General features: G+C 33.2%; 1 protein-coding gene across 3 annotated transcripts in view; it reads left to right on the top strand.

The window, feature by feature from the left end:
* The window catches only part of LOC107316088 (adhesion G protein-coupled receptor A2), a 247,657-nt gene that overhangs the window by 214,322 nt on the left and 14,477 nt on the right, over nucleotides 1–18,858 (top strand). For 2 of the 3 annotated variants that reach the window (XM_015867228.3, XM_085555213.1), the window contains one exon: nucleotides 1,656–1,801. In XM_015867228.3, the coding sequence (XP_015722714.2) occupies nucleotides 1,656–1,801 (146 nt within the window). Of the gene's footprint in view, nucleotides 1–1,655; nucleotides 1,802–6,578; nucleotides 6,744–18,858 lie in introns of all 3 variants that reach the window. The other variant, XR_014948908.1, reaches the window with a different exon arrangement.

Genomic DNA, 18,858 nt, shown 5'->3' with positions numbered 1-18,858 from the left:
TTATTGAAAAATAGACATATTATGGAGAAAGGTCATGTGACTAATGTGTGATATCGCAATATTTTCCATTCAGTTCAGTAGTCTCTTGACAATTTCAACAAAATTGTTTGATTGTGTTATTTCTAGGAATTTCAGTCACTCAAGCAACTGATCGTTTGTGACTATTTGTGACTATATGGACATATGTACTGTCCTAATTTCATGTGTTGATACCTGTTCACACAAAACTCATCCCAGCTATTCATCTTCTTATCAAATCTTTGGCATAATGTGTAGAATAATTGCAGAATATATAGTAGAATTGTTATGCTTAAATGAGAAAGAGGTTATGAACCAAGTCACTAGTATTTTTCCAGTTCTTTCTTCTGGTTCCTACCTTTCCCTTCTCCTCTCTCTTTTCTACCTCCTGTCTTACTCTTTCATTCCCCCCAGCCTATGGTCATATTCACTATGTCCCTGCTGAAATGCTGCAAGCTGCACGTGAACTAAGTTTGGGCAGCACTAGCCACTGAGCTGGCAATGTCTTCCAGCTGATGGTACAAAGTTGTCTCATTCTCTTATTTCTGCTTCTTTTACCTCAAGCGACAACAGTTACAAAGGCTTTATGCTCTCTTGTCTAATGTTCCAGACAAGTTCCAGAGAAAATTACAAGGATTTTTTGATGATACTATTTGCTGTTATATTCAAGTTTATGCTGCATTATGAAATATAAACAAAATTAATGTGCTTTTTTCTTTACTGATGAATTATTTTGTTGAGCAAAAGTGAACACTGATTCAAATAAATCATTATAATAGATTTGTGTTAACTTTATTTAGCAATTTTCCGTATTCTTTAAACATTTATGTGGTCTCCAATTATAGCAATATTTTATTTGTCGCTGCAAAATGTCAGGTTATTGCTTCAAAGGTAACCTCATTTTATATAATCAGATGGAAACTTAGCTGATGAAATAAAGCATTGCAGATTGGATAAAATTCCAATTACTGTTTCTATAATAATGAATAATAATTACTAACAGAACATTTTAGTATTTAGGAGTGATTGTGTTTTATTTTACTTTAAATGATAAACAAACCATTGTCTAAGAGACACCGTGGTAATAACACTATGAAGAATCTGAGAGCTTGCTTAAAAAATATCTAAAAACAGCTGCTTATTACAAGAAGTCAACACGGGCTGTATGCATGTGAGATTGAACTACAACAGGATATTGCTAAATATATTGATGAAAAATTATAGAACATAAAAGCAAACAATAATGGCATCCTTTCAATTTTTTTTCAGCTTTTTTTGTCATGATAGGCTAACAAAGTTTTCAACACAAGCCAAATATTGCATCACTTTAAATCCAGGTGTAAAAGCTATCATTAATCAGGTTCTTTACAAATGTCTTAAACATCTTGGTTTCCTAACATACCATCTGGTATCACAGATATTATCTATGATAGATAAGTAGCAGATTCCATCTGCTTTCTTAAAGTGTTTTTATTCTGTGGTTAGAATGAACCAGAGAGAAAGGGAAAAAAATGATGCAATTACAAATTCAATTAAAAAGAAATCTGCTTGCTTGTACAATTGTAGTAAGATTCTTCTTAAAGTCCTGTTTTACTGATCCACTTATTATTGACCTGTTTAACTGTCCACTATTTTAGGTTGGCATAGTACTGCATTATTCTACACTATCTACGATGTTATGGATTGGAGTAACAGCAAGGAATATTTACAAGCAAGTAACAAAAAAAACTCAGTCATGCCAAAACGGAGACCAGCCTTCCTATCCAAAACAACCACTGCTCAGGTATGGAATATTACCTATTATATTTTTTCTACATATTTATAAAAATTATGAACTTTTAACACTTTTATTTCTGCATACTTTATTTTTACAGCCTGTAAATAGAATCCATAAAGAATTAAGTCTCTTTGGAGTATATAAAGATATGAATATTTATTATGTGCTAATAAATAATAATAAATAATAATAAATAAATAATAATGTGCTCTACTCAGGAGATGAGATATACATAACTGGTATTTGCTATGTTCAGGTGCTTCTATCAATTAAAGTGTTCCTGTTGCTTTCCTATGGGTTAAAAAAACAAAACAAACAAATAAAAAACCCTGTCTTTCTTCTGGGTTAAGGCATTACTTAACCATCAAAAGCAACTCTATAATGACCTTTTCTTTACTTTTATCCTTTTTGCTATAAATCTTGCTCACACTTACATTGATTGCCTAGTAACCTGATAGCAACCTTCCTCATTCCGCAATAGAGATCTAATTCTATTACTGAAGAGACTGAAAGTCTGGACTCTCTGTCAGCTTTCTAGATACAGTAGGCTAACTAACATGTCTCTGATAGTGTGCCAGATGTAATGCAGTGTCATGAACTTAAGATTAACTGCTTCCATCGTAGAATAAGGATTTTAGCTTTCTGCCCAGCTTGACAGAAAAATTATCAGCCTACCCTAAAAAAAAAAAAAAAGCTACCAAGATGTAGAATTTCCTACAAAATACATGAGAAGAGAGATTTGTTTATCATAAAGATAGGTGTTGGCTCAAATTATTCTGTGTCCCTGCATAGATTTTGAATGAAAACTGAGACAGAGTGAAACCTCCAGACAAGAGTTTATCCCATTTGTCTTGGATGTTGGTGTGACAGTTATCTTATGGAGATGTCTCTTTTCTTCCATCTCATGGAAAAAGTAGTCAATTTAGATTAAAAACCACAATTTTATGTACTGAAAGATCAGAAGTATTAGTTATACTCTTTTTCGCTTTGCTGGAAAATCCCTGTTAGCATACACTTTTAAAGACATTCTAGCTGCTTTATCTTCAACACAAAATGTTTATTAAGTGATCCTTATAATGGTTGTGTGAGGTTGTCAAAACTTGTTAAAAATCGGTGAGAATATGAATAGGGATTTGATGCCCAGACTCCATTGAGGGAAATCTATATTAACATTGATTAGTTCCCTGATCTTTAAAACACATTCTTTCTGGGGAAGAAATTATGTAAAGTTCACATGATTTTTTTGCAGTCAAGAGAAGAGTCATATTGAATATATTAGATTTGTTAGGTAAAAGCAAAAGGAAACACTTTCACTGAGAGTGTCTGACTTTGCTAATCCATGATTTACTATACCATTCTTTGCAGATGAGAATTTCACACTTCCAGTTACTAGCTCATGGCAAAATGAATAATTGCCAATTTTCACATTCTGCAGTGTGGCTATTAAGGTAGAAAATTGTTTCGCATTACATATATCCAGCATAGTGAATATTCTTCAAATTCAAATCTTGTTCAAGCTGGAAAACAGCAGGCAATCAGGTTGTGGTAAGGATTACTCTAATTAGAATCCTTGTTGCACCAGTCACATCGAGGTTCTCAGCCAATGAAAATAAATAGTAGCTACTTTAAGTTTAGTAATAGAGATGATAAGCCTACTTCTCACTGTAAAAAACATGCGTATAATTATTTAATAGCTAATGATGCCACAGTTATTTTTCCCACTCTGGGCACCATATGTCCTAGAGACACATCCAGTGGTATATGTAATAGGATTTCATAATGGTTATTACTAGCTTCAAAATAATAAGGATCAGTTTCACTTCATGTAGAAAATGGGCATAGAACGTGTACAATTAAAAATTGCTTTAAGCAAGAAAAAGACAAACTAAATAATTGGTAATTGTTGTTCTTCTAGAGGTATAATGATAATTTTATGACCATTTCAACTTTACTGATTTCAATAAAATCAAAATCATATTTTGTCAGTTTAATAATATTTCCGTAAGATCAGTATTAGAGGCTTGTATTTGAGTGTGCTCATATGTAAGAAATGTTTTAAATGGATTATCTTTGTACTTATAATCTGATGACATCCTTGATACTAAGTGCACCTCAGGTACATAAGACTGATAACAGCGTAGTTGGTCTGGGTCTAGGATTCGAGGAGGTGGATGTTGATTTCTTTCTTCATTAGCATCAATAGTTATCAAAACAATATTTATTTTATTCAAATGGAGATCAAGTTAAGTTCTTTTTTCTGTCAGGACATTCAGAGCTAGGAAGTATATTGTGCAGATTGCAAGACACTTTTAAGGAAAAGGTGGCCTGTTCGTATCTGCAGACCTAGTTTGGCTTGTAGTTGGTTTAGTTTAACATAAATTCACAAATGTGTTTGGCAAGAGCTGCACTTTGCTACTCTGTTTCAGCCTTTTCTGGTAATGAATGTACATGGTAGACTGGGTTTCTGATTCATGCTTGTTTTCCTATTCCTTGTGTATGCATTTGCTGTATGAAACAGGGTATTTTTTGTGAGTCATGGAGGCAACTGTCAAAAATCAGTTCATAAATCTGTGATATGACGTTTACCAGGAAATGATAGAAGTGCTCATACTACATTTTTTCACGAACCTTGATCCACTCTAAAAACTAGCTGAAATACTGAAAATACCGAGATATCCAAAATATGAAGGAAACCTTTTTGCAGAAAAAGACATTTGTTTGCAACAATTTATTTGGTTTCTGTGCCATCCAATTTGCTTATTCATTTTCTGAAGTAAGGCGAATGGCTTACAGTTGATTTTCTCCTGTTAGTTTTACTTGAGCTGCAGCAGGATGTATCCTATTATGTAAAACAGTGATTTCCTATTAGTTTTCCCTGTTTCAAGATACAGAGATGAAACATGAAATCTTTTTGTAGTGTAATTTTACTGAAACTTGTTCTCCATGGATATAAAATTTAGAATATTGCCTCTTTTAGTGTATTAATCATGTATTATATGATGCATCATCTACATTACACATGATACATTATATGCATTTCATTATATATTTCACAGGGTATTTGATATATATTATGCATTAGTTATCGACTTAAAATTCTCAGGGCCTACCACTTAGTCTGAAATCAGCTGCAACAGTTCTGTCATTTTTCATTAAATGTTTCTGGATGCTAATGAGGTGGATCAAATTAATGCAGTATTGAATTTTGTGTATTTAAATGCTGAACCCTAGCACTTCAGCACATAATGGAATTACTTCCTGCAAAACATACTCTCTGGATATTCTTAATAGAAATATGTAATTCTGTCTGTTCATCCTCTGCAGACATTTGTGAAACCTGGTACTGTTTGGCTTCTGACTCATCTGAAGTCAGATTTTGCCAGCAAAGAAAAGGGCAGATGAGATTCAGCTGTTATTTGTGGTGTACGGAACTTCTCACCAGCCCAAGCTGAGGCACAGATACCATTCATTTTTGTAGCTGATGCATGCATATATTTTTCATCTAATGCCTTGTGCACATACAGCTTAGAAATACAGACCAGGTAGAAAATGTCTCTTAACAGTTCTATCAACATCATGCCTTCCCAGAAAGAGAACAAAATTAGTCTATCATAAAAAAACACTGAGTACAATTGCATTATCAACATAACAAATAAGAAATAAATAAGCTGCCAGCTGATGTTATGGAGACAGATAATTAAGTTACCTTTAATTTCATGTTTGTGTACAAATGTCTCCTATTTCCCTCCACCCTTTTTATTCAAAGAACATCTTGCAAGTTAACTATTAGAGCAAACTTAGATTAGAAATAGTCCAGTGTCACATATCTGCCATGAAAAAAAAAACACACCACCACTTGATGTGAATAAAGAAGGCTGCAGAATCCACTGCAAGACAGATAACAAGTTATGTCACTATTGCTGCTAAATTTCTCGTTGTGAAATGTATCTTGATACACTTTTTGAAAGGTTCTTACTAAAGCGGTGGGGCTTAGACGAAAAGTACCTCTTTCAGAACCTTTGAAAATTTGTAAATCTACCAGTAGTAGCAATTTACGAATGGGTTATAAGTCCTTTATTTTGAGCTCAAAATTCAAGGCTCAGTTTTATGACTATTAAAAAACAACATACAGACTTTGAAATGTCTTAATGCTGTATAAAGAAACTGTCCTTTAACTTGCACAGAAGACCTAGAAATAGTAGGTGATAACTCAAATGGTTGGCTGAACTGTAATGTCTGGTAATGGATGAATACATATATACATACGTGTGATTTTCTGCTGTTCTTTATGAGCTTATGTATGGGCAAGTTATGTACATCATCTGTACAGTTAGAGAGTACTGAGTAATGTCTTGGAAATAGAAACGGAGTCTTCCCTGTGGGTGATGTTCATGGTGTAGCAATGACTAGGAGCCTACAACTTGATCACATGCATGTGAAAGGGGTATAGTAATGCTCCATTTGCATCCTCCCTCTCCCTCCTACAAACATGTCAACAGCTCTTCACAATCACTCCCTGGCTCATTATCTCAGCTACCAAAACACTAATCAGTAGTATCTAACTAAACAATAGCTAAGAATCTTTGTCTGTGACATTGAATTACGTGATGTTCTTTCACTGCAAAAAGGGAAAAGCTTACACGTACAGGAAAATCATTTTTGATTTGTGCAAATGAATCTTGTGATGAACCTCTTGTCTCTGAAAGGAGATTTTACAGATTGTTGCATGATACTACAGGCATAATGACATCTGCTTGGCTCCTGACAAGCCTGCTTTTCTCAGGTTGAGTACTAAGATGCTTGGTCTGGATTCTGACAAGCTAGAGCAAGCTCATGGGCCTGAATGGATCTACTGTAGTGCACTGCCACATTTGCCTGACTGTGACTCCCAAAAGCCTGGCTGGAAGTGACTTCCATCACTATTTGATAATATGGCAGTTTTTACTGAGTAAGTCACCAAGAGAGAAGATCTTGTTCCTTAATTTGTGCTGCATGCTGCAATACTCAGTACATCATTGAAAATTGGCATGTGATGTTTTGGCACAGTAAAAGAGGTTATGGTACACAGATTCCAGTAATCAAGATTTAATACATATTATATTTAGTCATTTACCAGACAGAATTTCTGTAATACAAATAACTGGTGATTTCTAATATTCCAAAGGTTGCAAATGTCTTCAGCAAGTAATCTTTGTTACTCTGAGAATCTAGAAAATTTCCCTTAGTGTTCATAATTAATTGACAATAATTTATTGCAGCAAAATAGCATTCAGCACAATGGGGGATCCAAATTTGACTGGGATAACAGATTCTTTATTGAATGTAAAGTTTACCAAACATATCATGCCATGTTCTTGGCCATAGTCTTTTCTGGATCTTGAGAGTGAATCACACAAAGTGACTTAATTTACGTCCTGACAGACACAGGCATTGCTTGTCCCCTTGACACCACTAGCTCTGAAATGCAGTTAAGTTCTAGTGCATTTTTCATTTACACTGGCTCTCATGAATTTCTGTCATCTTGTATCAAATAATGATTGAGAGAAAGGGAGAAAGAAAGAGGTCAGATCCATTAAAGAGGTCAGATCCAAAAGCATCCATTACAGTCCATTGTGTTCTTCAGTATGCTGCGCATGTAAACATTAATGCCCATGGAATCTCATTTTTTCTTAATACAGTGAACATAGCAAGTCACCTTTATAAAGTTTACATTTAGGCTTGATTATCTCAAGGGTTATCTACCATTTCCTTAACAATGCTTTATAGATTGTATGTGTTGAAATAAATGGGAAATGCCAGAGGGCAAAATTCTCATAAGCTCTGTGAAGATCTCTATATTTCTATCTTAACTATTAGAATAGCCACAGTTCATTCAATGGAGAGTAAGTGAAAGTAATGTCCCAGACCCCTTGAGTAGATTTTCCACCATTTAGATGAATCATTATACATAAAAACAATAGTCTCACTTGAAAAAATCACCTATATCATGCTGAAGTTGGTTGTATTTTAAACATTGCATCCCTTACTTAGAGGATAGAATACTTTGTGGACAGTCATCAGGAAGCTCAACTAATATCACTGGTATTAACATCAGTGTCTCTTATTTTAGCTATTGTAAATTAAGACATAAATATTGTCTTTTCCAATGTATATTTTTAGGTTTGACAAACTGTGCTGTAATTAGTTTGATTCCTTACTGAACAGTGAAAGTTTTTGCAATCCGTGTGAATTTGGAAGGGTGCTTCCAGCCTCAATACCAGAAGTTCTTAAACAGAATACAGTGTATAACAGCTGTTTTCTTGCATATTATTTGTGAAACAGCGGTCCTCTGTTTCTTACTTCAGTAGTTATTCTATTTCTCAGGAAGGAGAAAAATCATATCGCTGAAATACTTTCATTTATTTATTTATTTATTTTGCTCTTGAAAAACAGGTTGAGAAGCCATGTTTTCTTTCAAGATATTAATTCAGCTTTATTAGTCAAAATGCTTTATATTCAACATAAAAATAATCTACTTGTAGTATTCTATTGTATTGGATATTGAAACAAACAAAGGATAAGAGCCATCTCAAAGCTTTACCTTGGGTTAATAATTTGGCTAATCTTTTGAACAGTACTTGTTCTGAAGGCAATTATTTTAGCAACTAATGTTCAAATATGAATGCTAATCTTATATGTCAGACTTTACTGACTGACATGTAAATTGTAAAAAAAAGAAAAAAGCTAATTCTGGTAGCTTTTAGACGGTAGAACAGATTCTGCCACCTAAGGTGTAAAAGCTAGAGAGAGCTAAAAAAGATGTCTCTTCATCATTAAGGTAGAGAAGACTGCAGAATCTGAGCTGGTTTGATACATTAGAAACATGTTGATATTACATGTTCACTCTTAAAAGGCTGATATATGGTCAGATTGAATCAGGGATTACAGCCAGAGCCTCCTTTTTTTTTTTTTTTTTTTTTTTTTTTGTAGTGGAAAAGAGTATAAAGTGGTAACAAGGGAAACGTTTTCATGAATTCTTTTTGTTCAATTTTTGCCCATATGATGGAAGTGTATTTTGCTTCAGGCTGAAATTATCTTAGCTCAAAGAAAATGTCTAATTCAGTTTTGAACTAGTTGTTCTAATGCTAGTCCATTTTCATTAAAAAACAAAATGCTAAAATATGAGTTGTATTCAGAATGTCAATATATTGTTAATGGTGCTTCAAGAAAGCTGTTGAACTTTGCATAGGACACATAAACATCCTTCTCAGACAGCACTCTATTGCCAGTATACACTGTCACAATAAGGAAGCATTTTCCAGCATAATGTGAATCAAACAAGAGATGTGTTTAGAACTTTCCTTTTTCACCTTCACAGTGCCTGAAAACACTGACAAATGCCTTAAGTGAATGACGCTTTGAACAGAGGTTCCCTCATTGACAATCGTATTTCAGAGTTTTTTGCAGTCAAAGTAGAAAAGGACTTTGTTACTGCCATAACTTCATTACATAAAGTGCAGGTGAGACACACAGGATGCTGAGTCATTTCAGAGTAGCAATCTAATAATATCAGATCTTTGAAATGTTGAAGTAGAAGGTGAACTTTTATCCTCTGTCTTTAAAGAACGGTGTCTGAACTATTTCCTATGCATAAAATGAATGGTTTATGGTTATTGCGAAAGAAAAATATGTTAACTCATTACTTGTAAAGGAACTGTTAAATGTCATTGCAAGCTGTGTATCAAGGTCCATTCAACTGGAAGTGTCCCTGATTCTAAAGTTATCGACAAAGATAACCCTATCCTCTCACTCTTGCCCCCCAAAAAATATTTCACTGATATTTGGAGGGAATTATGGTCCTGGGGCTTAAAAATTGTTGACAGCATGAGTTATGGCATTTGCAAGCTTGCAAAAAAGAGACTTTAAATGATTCCTATGGTATTTTAGGTTTGAAAGCCTGTAATTGCAGCATGCTGACCTGCTGAACCATATTAGGTACTTTTATTTTGAGTTCCTGGAAATTCAGAATTCTTCTCACAGTGTATTCCTTGTCTCAACACTCTCTAGAATTCAAGTTAGTCAAATCCATAAGTGCAAAGGATAAGTTAGAGGGTAGGGTAAGCTTGATAAAATGTTCTGTGCTTTGATATTCTGCTCCAGGCAAAATGTAAGATGCTGATTGGAAGTTTTGCAAGTTCTAAAAATCTTTGAAGATAATATATTCAAACTCCAATGGGGGTTTTGTAGAAAACTTTATCAGGTTTTTGGAAGAGCTAAATATTTTCTCATATAAATGTCTGGTGTCCTGTAAGTAAGATTTCATTATGCAAAAAAAAAAAAAAGCTGAAACTTGTAGGATAATTTCTTATGTGTCTAATGCCATGGAAGGGACAAAGAACTAAACATTCCCATCTGCATGATATAATATTCACAACACAAGCTACAGAGAAAAGCTTTATGACTTTTAGTTGTGGATGACATATTGTTATTGAAATTATTTTAAAAATCAAACTGTGATTAACTTTTAGAAAATTAGAGATGCGGGATACAAATCCTTTTTATGAAAACTGCATTAAAATGATGCAACTAAAAGCTTGACATGGGTCACCTTTGTTTTAAGTGAATATGCAAATATGTCCAGATTAACTGTAGTGGGAATTGTGATGTTGCAAGGAAATACAAGATGTGAAGAACTGTGATGCGCAAACTGATGAACTGCTATATCACATAAACTTAGAACACTGCAGGCAACCAACTAACATTATGTAGAATTATTCAATAGTCTGTAATAATGGCAGTACAGTACAAGCACTATTGATTTGCATTTCAGCATGGCATAGATCTTACTAAGTTACTGCATTTGCCAATACATTGCCACTATTCTATTTCTGGATTTAAGATAAACCAAGATGCTTTTAGAAAGTATGGTGTCTCAGAATTTTGCCTTTTCCTTTTAACATAAACATGGTAAAGACTTGGAAATGACAGCGCTTCTATATTTAAACATATTATTTTAATATTCCATGTAAAGAGTAAAGAATATACAAATAATCATCTCCAGGGTAGTTGGAGCCCTCATGAATTAGTTCAATTACAAGTTGATCAGTACGTTGATGTTGATTACTGGTGTTAAACAGGAAGTTCATTTTCTGGATTAACTACTTCAAAATTATCTTCTGCAAGGTTCCTTGTGTATAGTAGAGGAAAGGCAAGTCCTATCTGTGCTACATAGGTCTTGTATGTGCATAGTATTTTCTCTCTTGTCATAACTGAACATTTTAAACTGTTTATTTTCATACTTAAAAATTAAAATTCAAGTTCAGCTCTAACATATTTGGAATGGTCATTCAGAGTTTCCCAGTTACTGATCTGATTTTCCAACGTCTCTCTTACTTACTGCACTATTAAAAAGTGCTATGAGCACATCTATGTGTTTTGCAGAGGCAGTTGGACAGCTGCCTGTACAGAGCAGTATGCTTTATAAATGAAACTTAGTGAATGGTCAAAAATCTAGAAAACAGGAGGCAAAAAGATTAAAAAGCTACATTAGGAGAAAAAAATTTGACCTCCTTGTCAGTGATATGGATCTCTTGAGAGGTTCCACAGTTAAAAGGGCAAGAAAGGAAGAAGGGAAAATCTCATGTTGTTTCATGTTCTGCTTAGAGTTTGACTTCTAGACCCACGTGATTTGTCTGAACCCCTCAGCCTGGACTTTTAAAGCAATCTTCTAACTTAATTATTTGCAATGGCAGCCATAAAAGTGGAATATAAAAAAAAAAAAAAAAAAAAGAAAACATGAGCTCAAATCACTTGAAAATTGTGGACTTTCATGGCTAGTTTAAGCGTGAATAACAACATTGTGAAGATATTTAAAAGATATTATTAATAATATCTTTGAAATTACTGGAGACAATAAATAAAAAACTTAATTCATAATGGGAAGTAAATAGTTTATTGTTAGAAAAATAATTTAAACTGTAGGAATAGTTGATAATTCAAACACTTGTCATTAGTAATTTGTTAACATAGATAAGACAAACCTCAGCTGTTCATGATTAGTGTTTAACGTGTCCCTGCCTATGAGCATTTGAGCAGATTAAATGCATTCGTGTTCTACAATTCTATTATTCTTAAAACAAGTTTTTTTCGAAGCATTCTAATTTTTCAGGCTTTTATTTACTGCTGAATTCCTGCAGCCTTGTGGATCTCACAAGAACCTCTAGTGTTTTATTATGCAAGCAAATTTTGACAGAAGAGATTTTGAAACTAATGTGCTCCAAATATGCCTTCAGTGTTTGGAAATGTTATGAGTCTAGTAGAAACTGGCTGCTGATCCTCCAGGTAATTTTATTCAGGTACCACATTACTGTATAAAACATAACAAAAATTAGGCCAACTTCTGCTCTGAGACATCCACACCCACAAAGCATTTTCAGTAAATCACAGGGAATTAAACATACGTAACCATAGGAAAATTTTGATTCACAGTTGGAATTTATTGTTTATCATTAATTAAAAACAAAATTCTGTAAATTCCTTACAGTTTTAAAGATTCAGATAAAAATAATTTAAATACATAATGTGTAATATTCAGCATTATTATTAAAACAGAATATCCAGATTAGAGTTTATGTTTATATTAATGGTTGAATAGTCACTCAGATAAAGGACTAGTGACATTATTATTGGACTACAGTTAGTACTCAGGGAATTGCTAAAGATTTTAACAATTTACATGAAAGTGAAAGCTGATGCAGATGTTCTGTGAATGTAAATCTGAGCCTCAGATAAAGGTGAATACTATTTATCTGTTGATTAGGATAGATACCTCATTACTATTTTATCTATTAATTAGGATGCAGTAGAACTATAATTACTGAACATCATTAGTGTTCACCCCTCAATATTTATTAGTGGTATCAAGGAATTGGATAACTTGGTAATGCTGTAGAAGTTTACCCTCAAATATTTTATATGATTTTTTGTTGAAACGTAAGTATATTTCTCTGTCCTACTATGCTTATTACAAGTAACCACTTAGGTAGATAATTCATAAAGAACATAACCTACAAATTACACCTGTAGTAGATGAGTTTCTTCAGATGTATCTGTTACTTTATCTCCCAGGATTTTTTTTGATTTTTTTTTTTTTTTTTTTGGTAAACTTTTTCAGTTGTTGATTGTGTGGTTTGAATATGGAGAGTCTAAATTTGAGGTATTTGCTATGTGGACAGGTAGTCGATTATAGGATCTTGCATCTCCAAAAAAAAAACCCCAAAACAAAACAACAACAACAACAACAAAAAACACAACAACTAAAAAAAAAAAAAATTGAAAAGACTATATTCATTTTCCAGAAATATTTATATACTTGCACCACTTTGGAATTTGATTTCTGGGATTATTGATACCAGTAAATCTCATTCTTACTAATCAGAGATAAGGAATAGGAACCATGAGCAAAGAATTACCACTGTAGTTATTTTCAGAAGAGCTGCCCTATTGTGTCTATAATTCTTATGTATGGCATTTTGGACTATTTAATGTGTCATAGTGTAATCTTGTTGTTGTCTCATAACATCTTATGTGCTTACATAGATTCTTAACTTTACATCGGTAATATTGAAGAAACAACAAGTTAACTGAATTCTTTCTTCATCTATCTTAAGAGTTTTGCAGCAAGAGAGAACACTTCTTTCTTAGCTTCTGATCATGCCATAACCTATAGCAGTTACTATACTTAGCAAAGCTAGGCACTCTCTTTACCTGGAAAGCTGAGCAATGAGGTGCTTTACAGTTTTAGGATACTAGCAGTGTCTTTCCTTTTCAGATCTCCATTTTCTGCATTGCTAAAGTAGAAACATAACATTCTGGAGATGGAATGTCCCTTCTAGTTTTTAATTACTATTACTCAATTGTTAGTTATTTGTAAAGATAAATCTCTTCTTCCTCTGCTTGTTCTTTTCTTTCAAACTTTCATCATCTCTTTTGGCTGAGTGTTCCAATAAGCCCTGTGAGTTTCTTTCTTAAAACATACCCTTTGACCTTTTTTTATATATGATGGAAAAGCTTTGTTTTTGCTCCTGGTTAAAATCTCAGATAGGAATCACCTAAAATAGATTTCTGTGTATGTCAGTTTTAAAACAACAAGAAAAAGCAAACGTTCATGCCATCATCATATATATAGCATTTTCCAAAGCTTAACTTAGTAAGACTAAAACCGACAACAGCAAAAAAATTTAACATTAAAACTAAAAATTGGGGTCGACACTCATGAACTCATGCCATTGTACCTTTGTTTTTAATTTTTTCAATAGGGTGAATTAAGGACAAGTTGTCAAACTGAATTTTTGCCATTAACTTTAAATCTCTGTGATTTTGTAGATTCAAATCACTACTGGAATACAGCTTGTCCATGATTTAATAGTGGTTAATCCATAATCATTCATTCATATATAATCTTAAAAGAGCATGCTTTTTTCTGCCTCTAGATTAGAAGCTAAAATTACATCCTATGGAAAGGGAAGGAGAGAGTGTTCAGAAAGAAGCCAGAAATCCAAAATCATGAAGGAAATTTACTTCCACTGTGTTTTAGCTCACTACATTTTGTTATATCTAATGACACATAAGTAAGCTTCTACTTTGATATCTGTCAAGAAGGTAAATTCGAAGTTGTAGATAAGATTGTAATAATCTCAATATAGGATTAGTCTATGAGGGAAGGGGGGGGGAAAGAGAAACTTCCCTATGATTCTTCAATGATAAATTAGTTTCTTCAAAGGAATATTGCAGTTGTGTAATAGAAAACCATGCAGTTCTGCATTTTGATTTTACAAGATTTGACCAAATTCGACAGGAATGCTTACATAATAATAAATCCACAACTGACCTGATGGAATAATAGAGAAAATTTATAGATGCCAAAAAATGTTCTATTGCTGCAACTATTCTACGTTGTTTTCCCAGTTGTAGGTGGTGTTGATGTGATGTTACATGGGGCCTATTTCTGACCTCAGTCCTGTCCTTAGTTACGTCTTAATAATTCACTATGCTCTTCTAAGCACACTGGCTGTCACACAGCCTTCAACTATAGGAATATTCATTCTATTCACCTGTGAGTCAGTCTTCTGTGAGTAGTGCATATAATTCAATTTACAGAGGGATGTCAGCTTGATGAGCAGTACATTTTAAGAGACTTTCTTTCAACATTAACAGCTGGTGTGGATGGATCCTCATAAGGTTTACAGATAATAATCAATAAAAAGTTAATCATAGAATCATAAAAACAATGTTTGGAAGAAATATCTGTAAGTCATCTAGTTTAACTCTCCAATTCTGAAAATCTCTAAGGACCAATTTCTTCCTTCCATCTTCACTGTGTTTGCTCTTAGCTTTCATCCCGAATGGAACACAAACATGAAATGTACAGATTGTAAACTAGCTAGAATTAAAGCACACAAAAAAAAATCCCTCTCAATCCCATAAACTATACCCAATGTGTTCAATATCTTTAAAATCTATAGACATATAGGAATATAATATAAGCTAAACATTCTTAGCTGCATAATGTGAAATATATATTTTGTGTATAAACATCAGAAATCCTCATTAATTTGCATGTAGTATATTTAAGCTATTGTTGAGAGTATACAAGGTAGTAAAAGAAACTTGTCATATGGTAGCCTTATCTGAGACCATAAGGACTCTACTTCTCAAGCCCTTCCTCCTTTCCAAAAGTTTAACAAATTCCTAAAAAGTTGCAGGAAAAAAGGATCATGAAAAGTGATTTCTCATCCTCACATTTGAAAGTATCCCTACCCCATAAGGAAATTAGCACAATTTGTAACTTCAAATGATATTTTCCAAAAACAATGGAAAAAATGGAATACTGAATATCTGCAGTTGACAGCACTTCTATGTGATAGGGCTGACCATTAGTTGTCTGATTTAAGCAAAGAACTACAGCCCTTCCTGATCACATAAGAGAGTTCAGGCATAAGACTATTGTACAGGTGGTCATCTCTTCCTAGCTGTTAAAAGAGCAAGTTTGTTTTGTATGATAGCTCACTACCAAATAAAGAACTTTTATAGGCACCTTCCTCTATTATTTACTCCTCAGTTGTGAAATCTTCCCAGCGAAAATATATTTAAAGAGTCTGCATTTCTATAAATTGTTTCTTGGCAAATAGAAATAGAAAACATTTTCTGACAATCATACATTTGTACTTCAGGTAGAAGTTAGGTACTACTAAATTTGTTTGTTTCTCAAAAATATATCTGACAAGAAGCAGCGTGCTTTAAACAGTTTCTTACCTCAGGCATACTGTTATGAACAATAGTTATTTGTTCACCTTGATCAGTGTACATTGACCAGTCAGCATGTGTCAGCATGAAAAAGAGGGACGTTGTTTCTATACAACAAAAACTAATTCATTTATGTGAAGAATGAATATGTGGCTATTGTTATTGGTCTGTAAAATACTAAATACATTAATCATTGCATTGTGGGTTGAAAATGAGTTGGTCCAACAAATCATTAGTTATGAAAATATGGAAACTCCACTCTATTTCAAGTAGTAAAATTAAGGAAGTATGGAAATACATGCAAGTGAAGCTGTTGTTACTAAGAAATCATAAGTGTCAAATGACAGGAAGTAATAAAATGTTCTTTAAAAAAATGTTGGAATAATATCTAATAATAATAATTCAAAGACAAGAGAGCAATTATTCACAGTTGATCAAATTAATTGGTTTTGTTTTTCTGTATTAGTCCTTTGAGGTATTAGTAGAATTTTATATCTGTGTTCCAAATGCTGCCAGCTGTAAAACTGATTTGTCATTCGTGGGAAATGTCAACATTTCTGTATGTCTTCACATTCTAAAAAAGAAATTGAAGTCAATATGCAGAAGTGACTGTGAAATAGAAATTCAGAAGAATTCAGTAATAATAATAACAACAATATAATGATGATGCCCATCCTGTTTTTAACATATATAGATACTACAGGCTCATAATACTTTGTTTTTTTTGTGCAGTTCTGGTCAGCAATTAAAAAAAAATGTTGAAGTGCCTTAAGAATTGCTATGCAAAGTCATTCAGGACGACTTATCATGGGATGTTAACATCTGTGCCTTGTCTTGTACTATTTTTACCTCACAGTCTTTCTATATGGTTTTTTCTATGATTGAAGGCAGCATTTCATGTAATTGAAAATCATGTATTTGATGCTTTTAATACAAATTTGTCCTAGCTTTGAAGAACTTCACAGAAATATTTTAAAATGAGAATCAAAACAAAGCACAACATTTCTTTTTTTACTTTGCACTGACTATGGACATTAGAGGAATTGAAAACCAGCATGTAGGCTTTTCACATCAGAAACAATTCCTTTCATATGTTCTCTGAAAATGTGGGTTTGAGTTACTGATGACAAAGGCTTGGTAGCTTTAAAGAATCAACAGAAAGGGTTTTGTGGTTTCCATGGATCTTCTGTGTAAATGCTTCTCAATTTTAAATGGCCCTCTGGGTTTGTGACTGAATACTTCTTGTAAACCAAGAAGATTTAATAATCAAAATGATATTATTTTTATTTAGTATGTGGTTTCTTCATGTCTTAAACAAGACTGTTCTCTCACTTTGCCTGAGGACACATCTTACTCTAGCTGTGTGATTAGATTTTAGATACATGCAGTTGAAAACAAACCCAATTACCTAAATAGATGGAAGGTAGAAGTAAATTGTGATTAGCACGATTGTAAAACCAGAGCTGCAGAAGCCTGAAACACTGTTTAATTTTGATGATGCAGCACCTAATCCTTAACAATATTTTAAAGATGTGGCTTTTATTACCTAACCAGCAATAACTTCAGACACAGTAAGAACTCTTTTAATACTTTTAAGTTTTAATATTTATAAGCCAATAGAGCTACCTCTATTTACATCTATACAGAGACAGTATATATGTCTTGAGTCTTTGTGAGTGGATATCATTTTAAAATATGCATAGGATGCACCGAACATATCTAAATTAAGAAGTGAAAATTACCATTTTTCTGTACAGTTAAGAAAGCAATTTATGAGGCGGGGTGGATGCATAGTACTAAATATTAGAAATATGTATATTATCTAGTGGAGAGAACATTTATAACTTTAAAATATTTCTGAGGGTATTCTGTGTAACAGTAACCATCCAATCACTATTATGCTACAGAGACCAGCTGATGTATTCAGCAGTTTTACATGCACTTATCTCTGAAGCTGTAATTTTCATTTTCATTACAGAAAGCCCATTTTTTATGGTAGAAATTTCAGCTTTCATGGGGCAATGTTAAATTTCCTAAACACATTATTTTAATGGCCTGCATCAATCAAACAGGCTTTATAAGATGCTTGAAATGTTTCAGGGCCAGCAAAGATAAAAATGCTTTTTAGCCTGTTGCAACTATGCTTCCTTGTTACCGTTTCCTTTCTGTAATTAGTAAAGCCAGCATTCATCACTCAAGGATAAGGAAACCTTAGTGTGAAAAAAGTCTTTCAAACCTGTGAATTTAAGGTTCCTGTTTGTCTGCTAGTCTTTGAACCACTGAAATTCATGTTTTTCACAACTTGTTTTCATTTTTTGTAATGGTAATTCATTTTCATTTATATTGTGGTCTCATTAAAGACCTCTGTAAAGATGTATCTTTGAGACCTTCCCACTCTTTTTACTGAGTTAATCTAAGACGGAGAGCAGTTGTGAAGTTCCTATAAGTTTTACATGAGAAGATGAGTGGCAAAGATAAATAGCTCAAAATAAAGGAAGACTGAAATTATAGACACAAAATGTTATAAGAAGAGGAAAGATCTTGCACATTTATAGAAACTGAATAAAATTGTAAGTCAAAACTTGTTGGAAATCAAATTTCAGCTGTTTCAGTGACCATATAAAAGCACGGTAGAGAAGGCTGAAATTCTTTGACACATGGAGCACCCTGGAGCAGGGTTTAATATTGCATGATATGATAGAAGGTTTGCAAGAAATTGTGCAAATTAAAAATGTAGCTTTTCTGGAAATTCGCATTGTATTTTTCTCTTTCTTCTGAAC

Source organism: Coturnix japonica, chromosome 8 (assembly GCF_054131305.1).
Source record: "Coturnix japonica strain WE chromosome 8, WE-NBRP24, whole genome shotgun sequence".
In the NCBI taxonomy this organism is placed as follows: domain Eukaryota; kingdom Metazoa; phylum Chordata; class Aves; order Galliformes; family Phasianidae; genus Coturnix; species Coturnix japonica.
The sequence above is the reverse complement of the archived record's forward strand: the minus strand, read 5'-3'. Positions and strand labels throughout refer to the sequence as shown.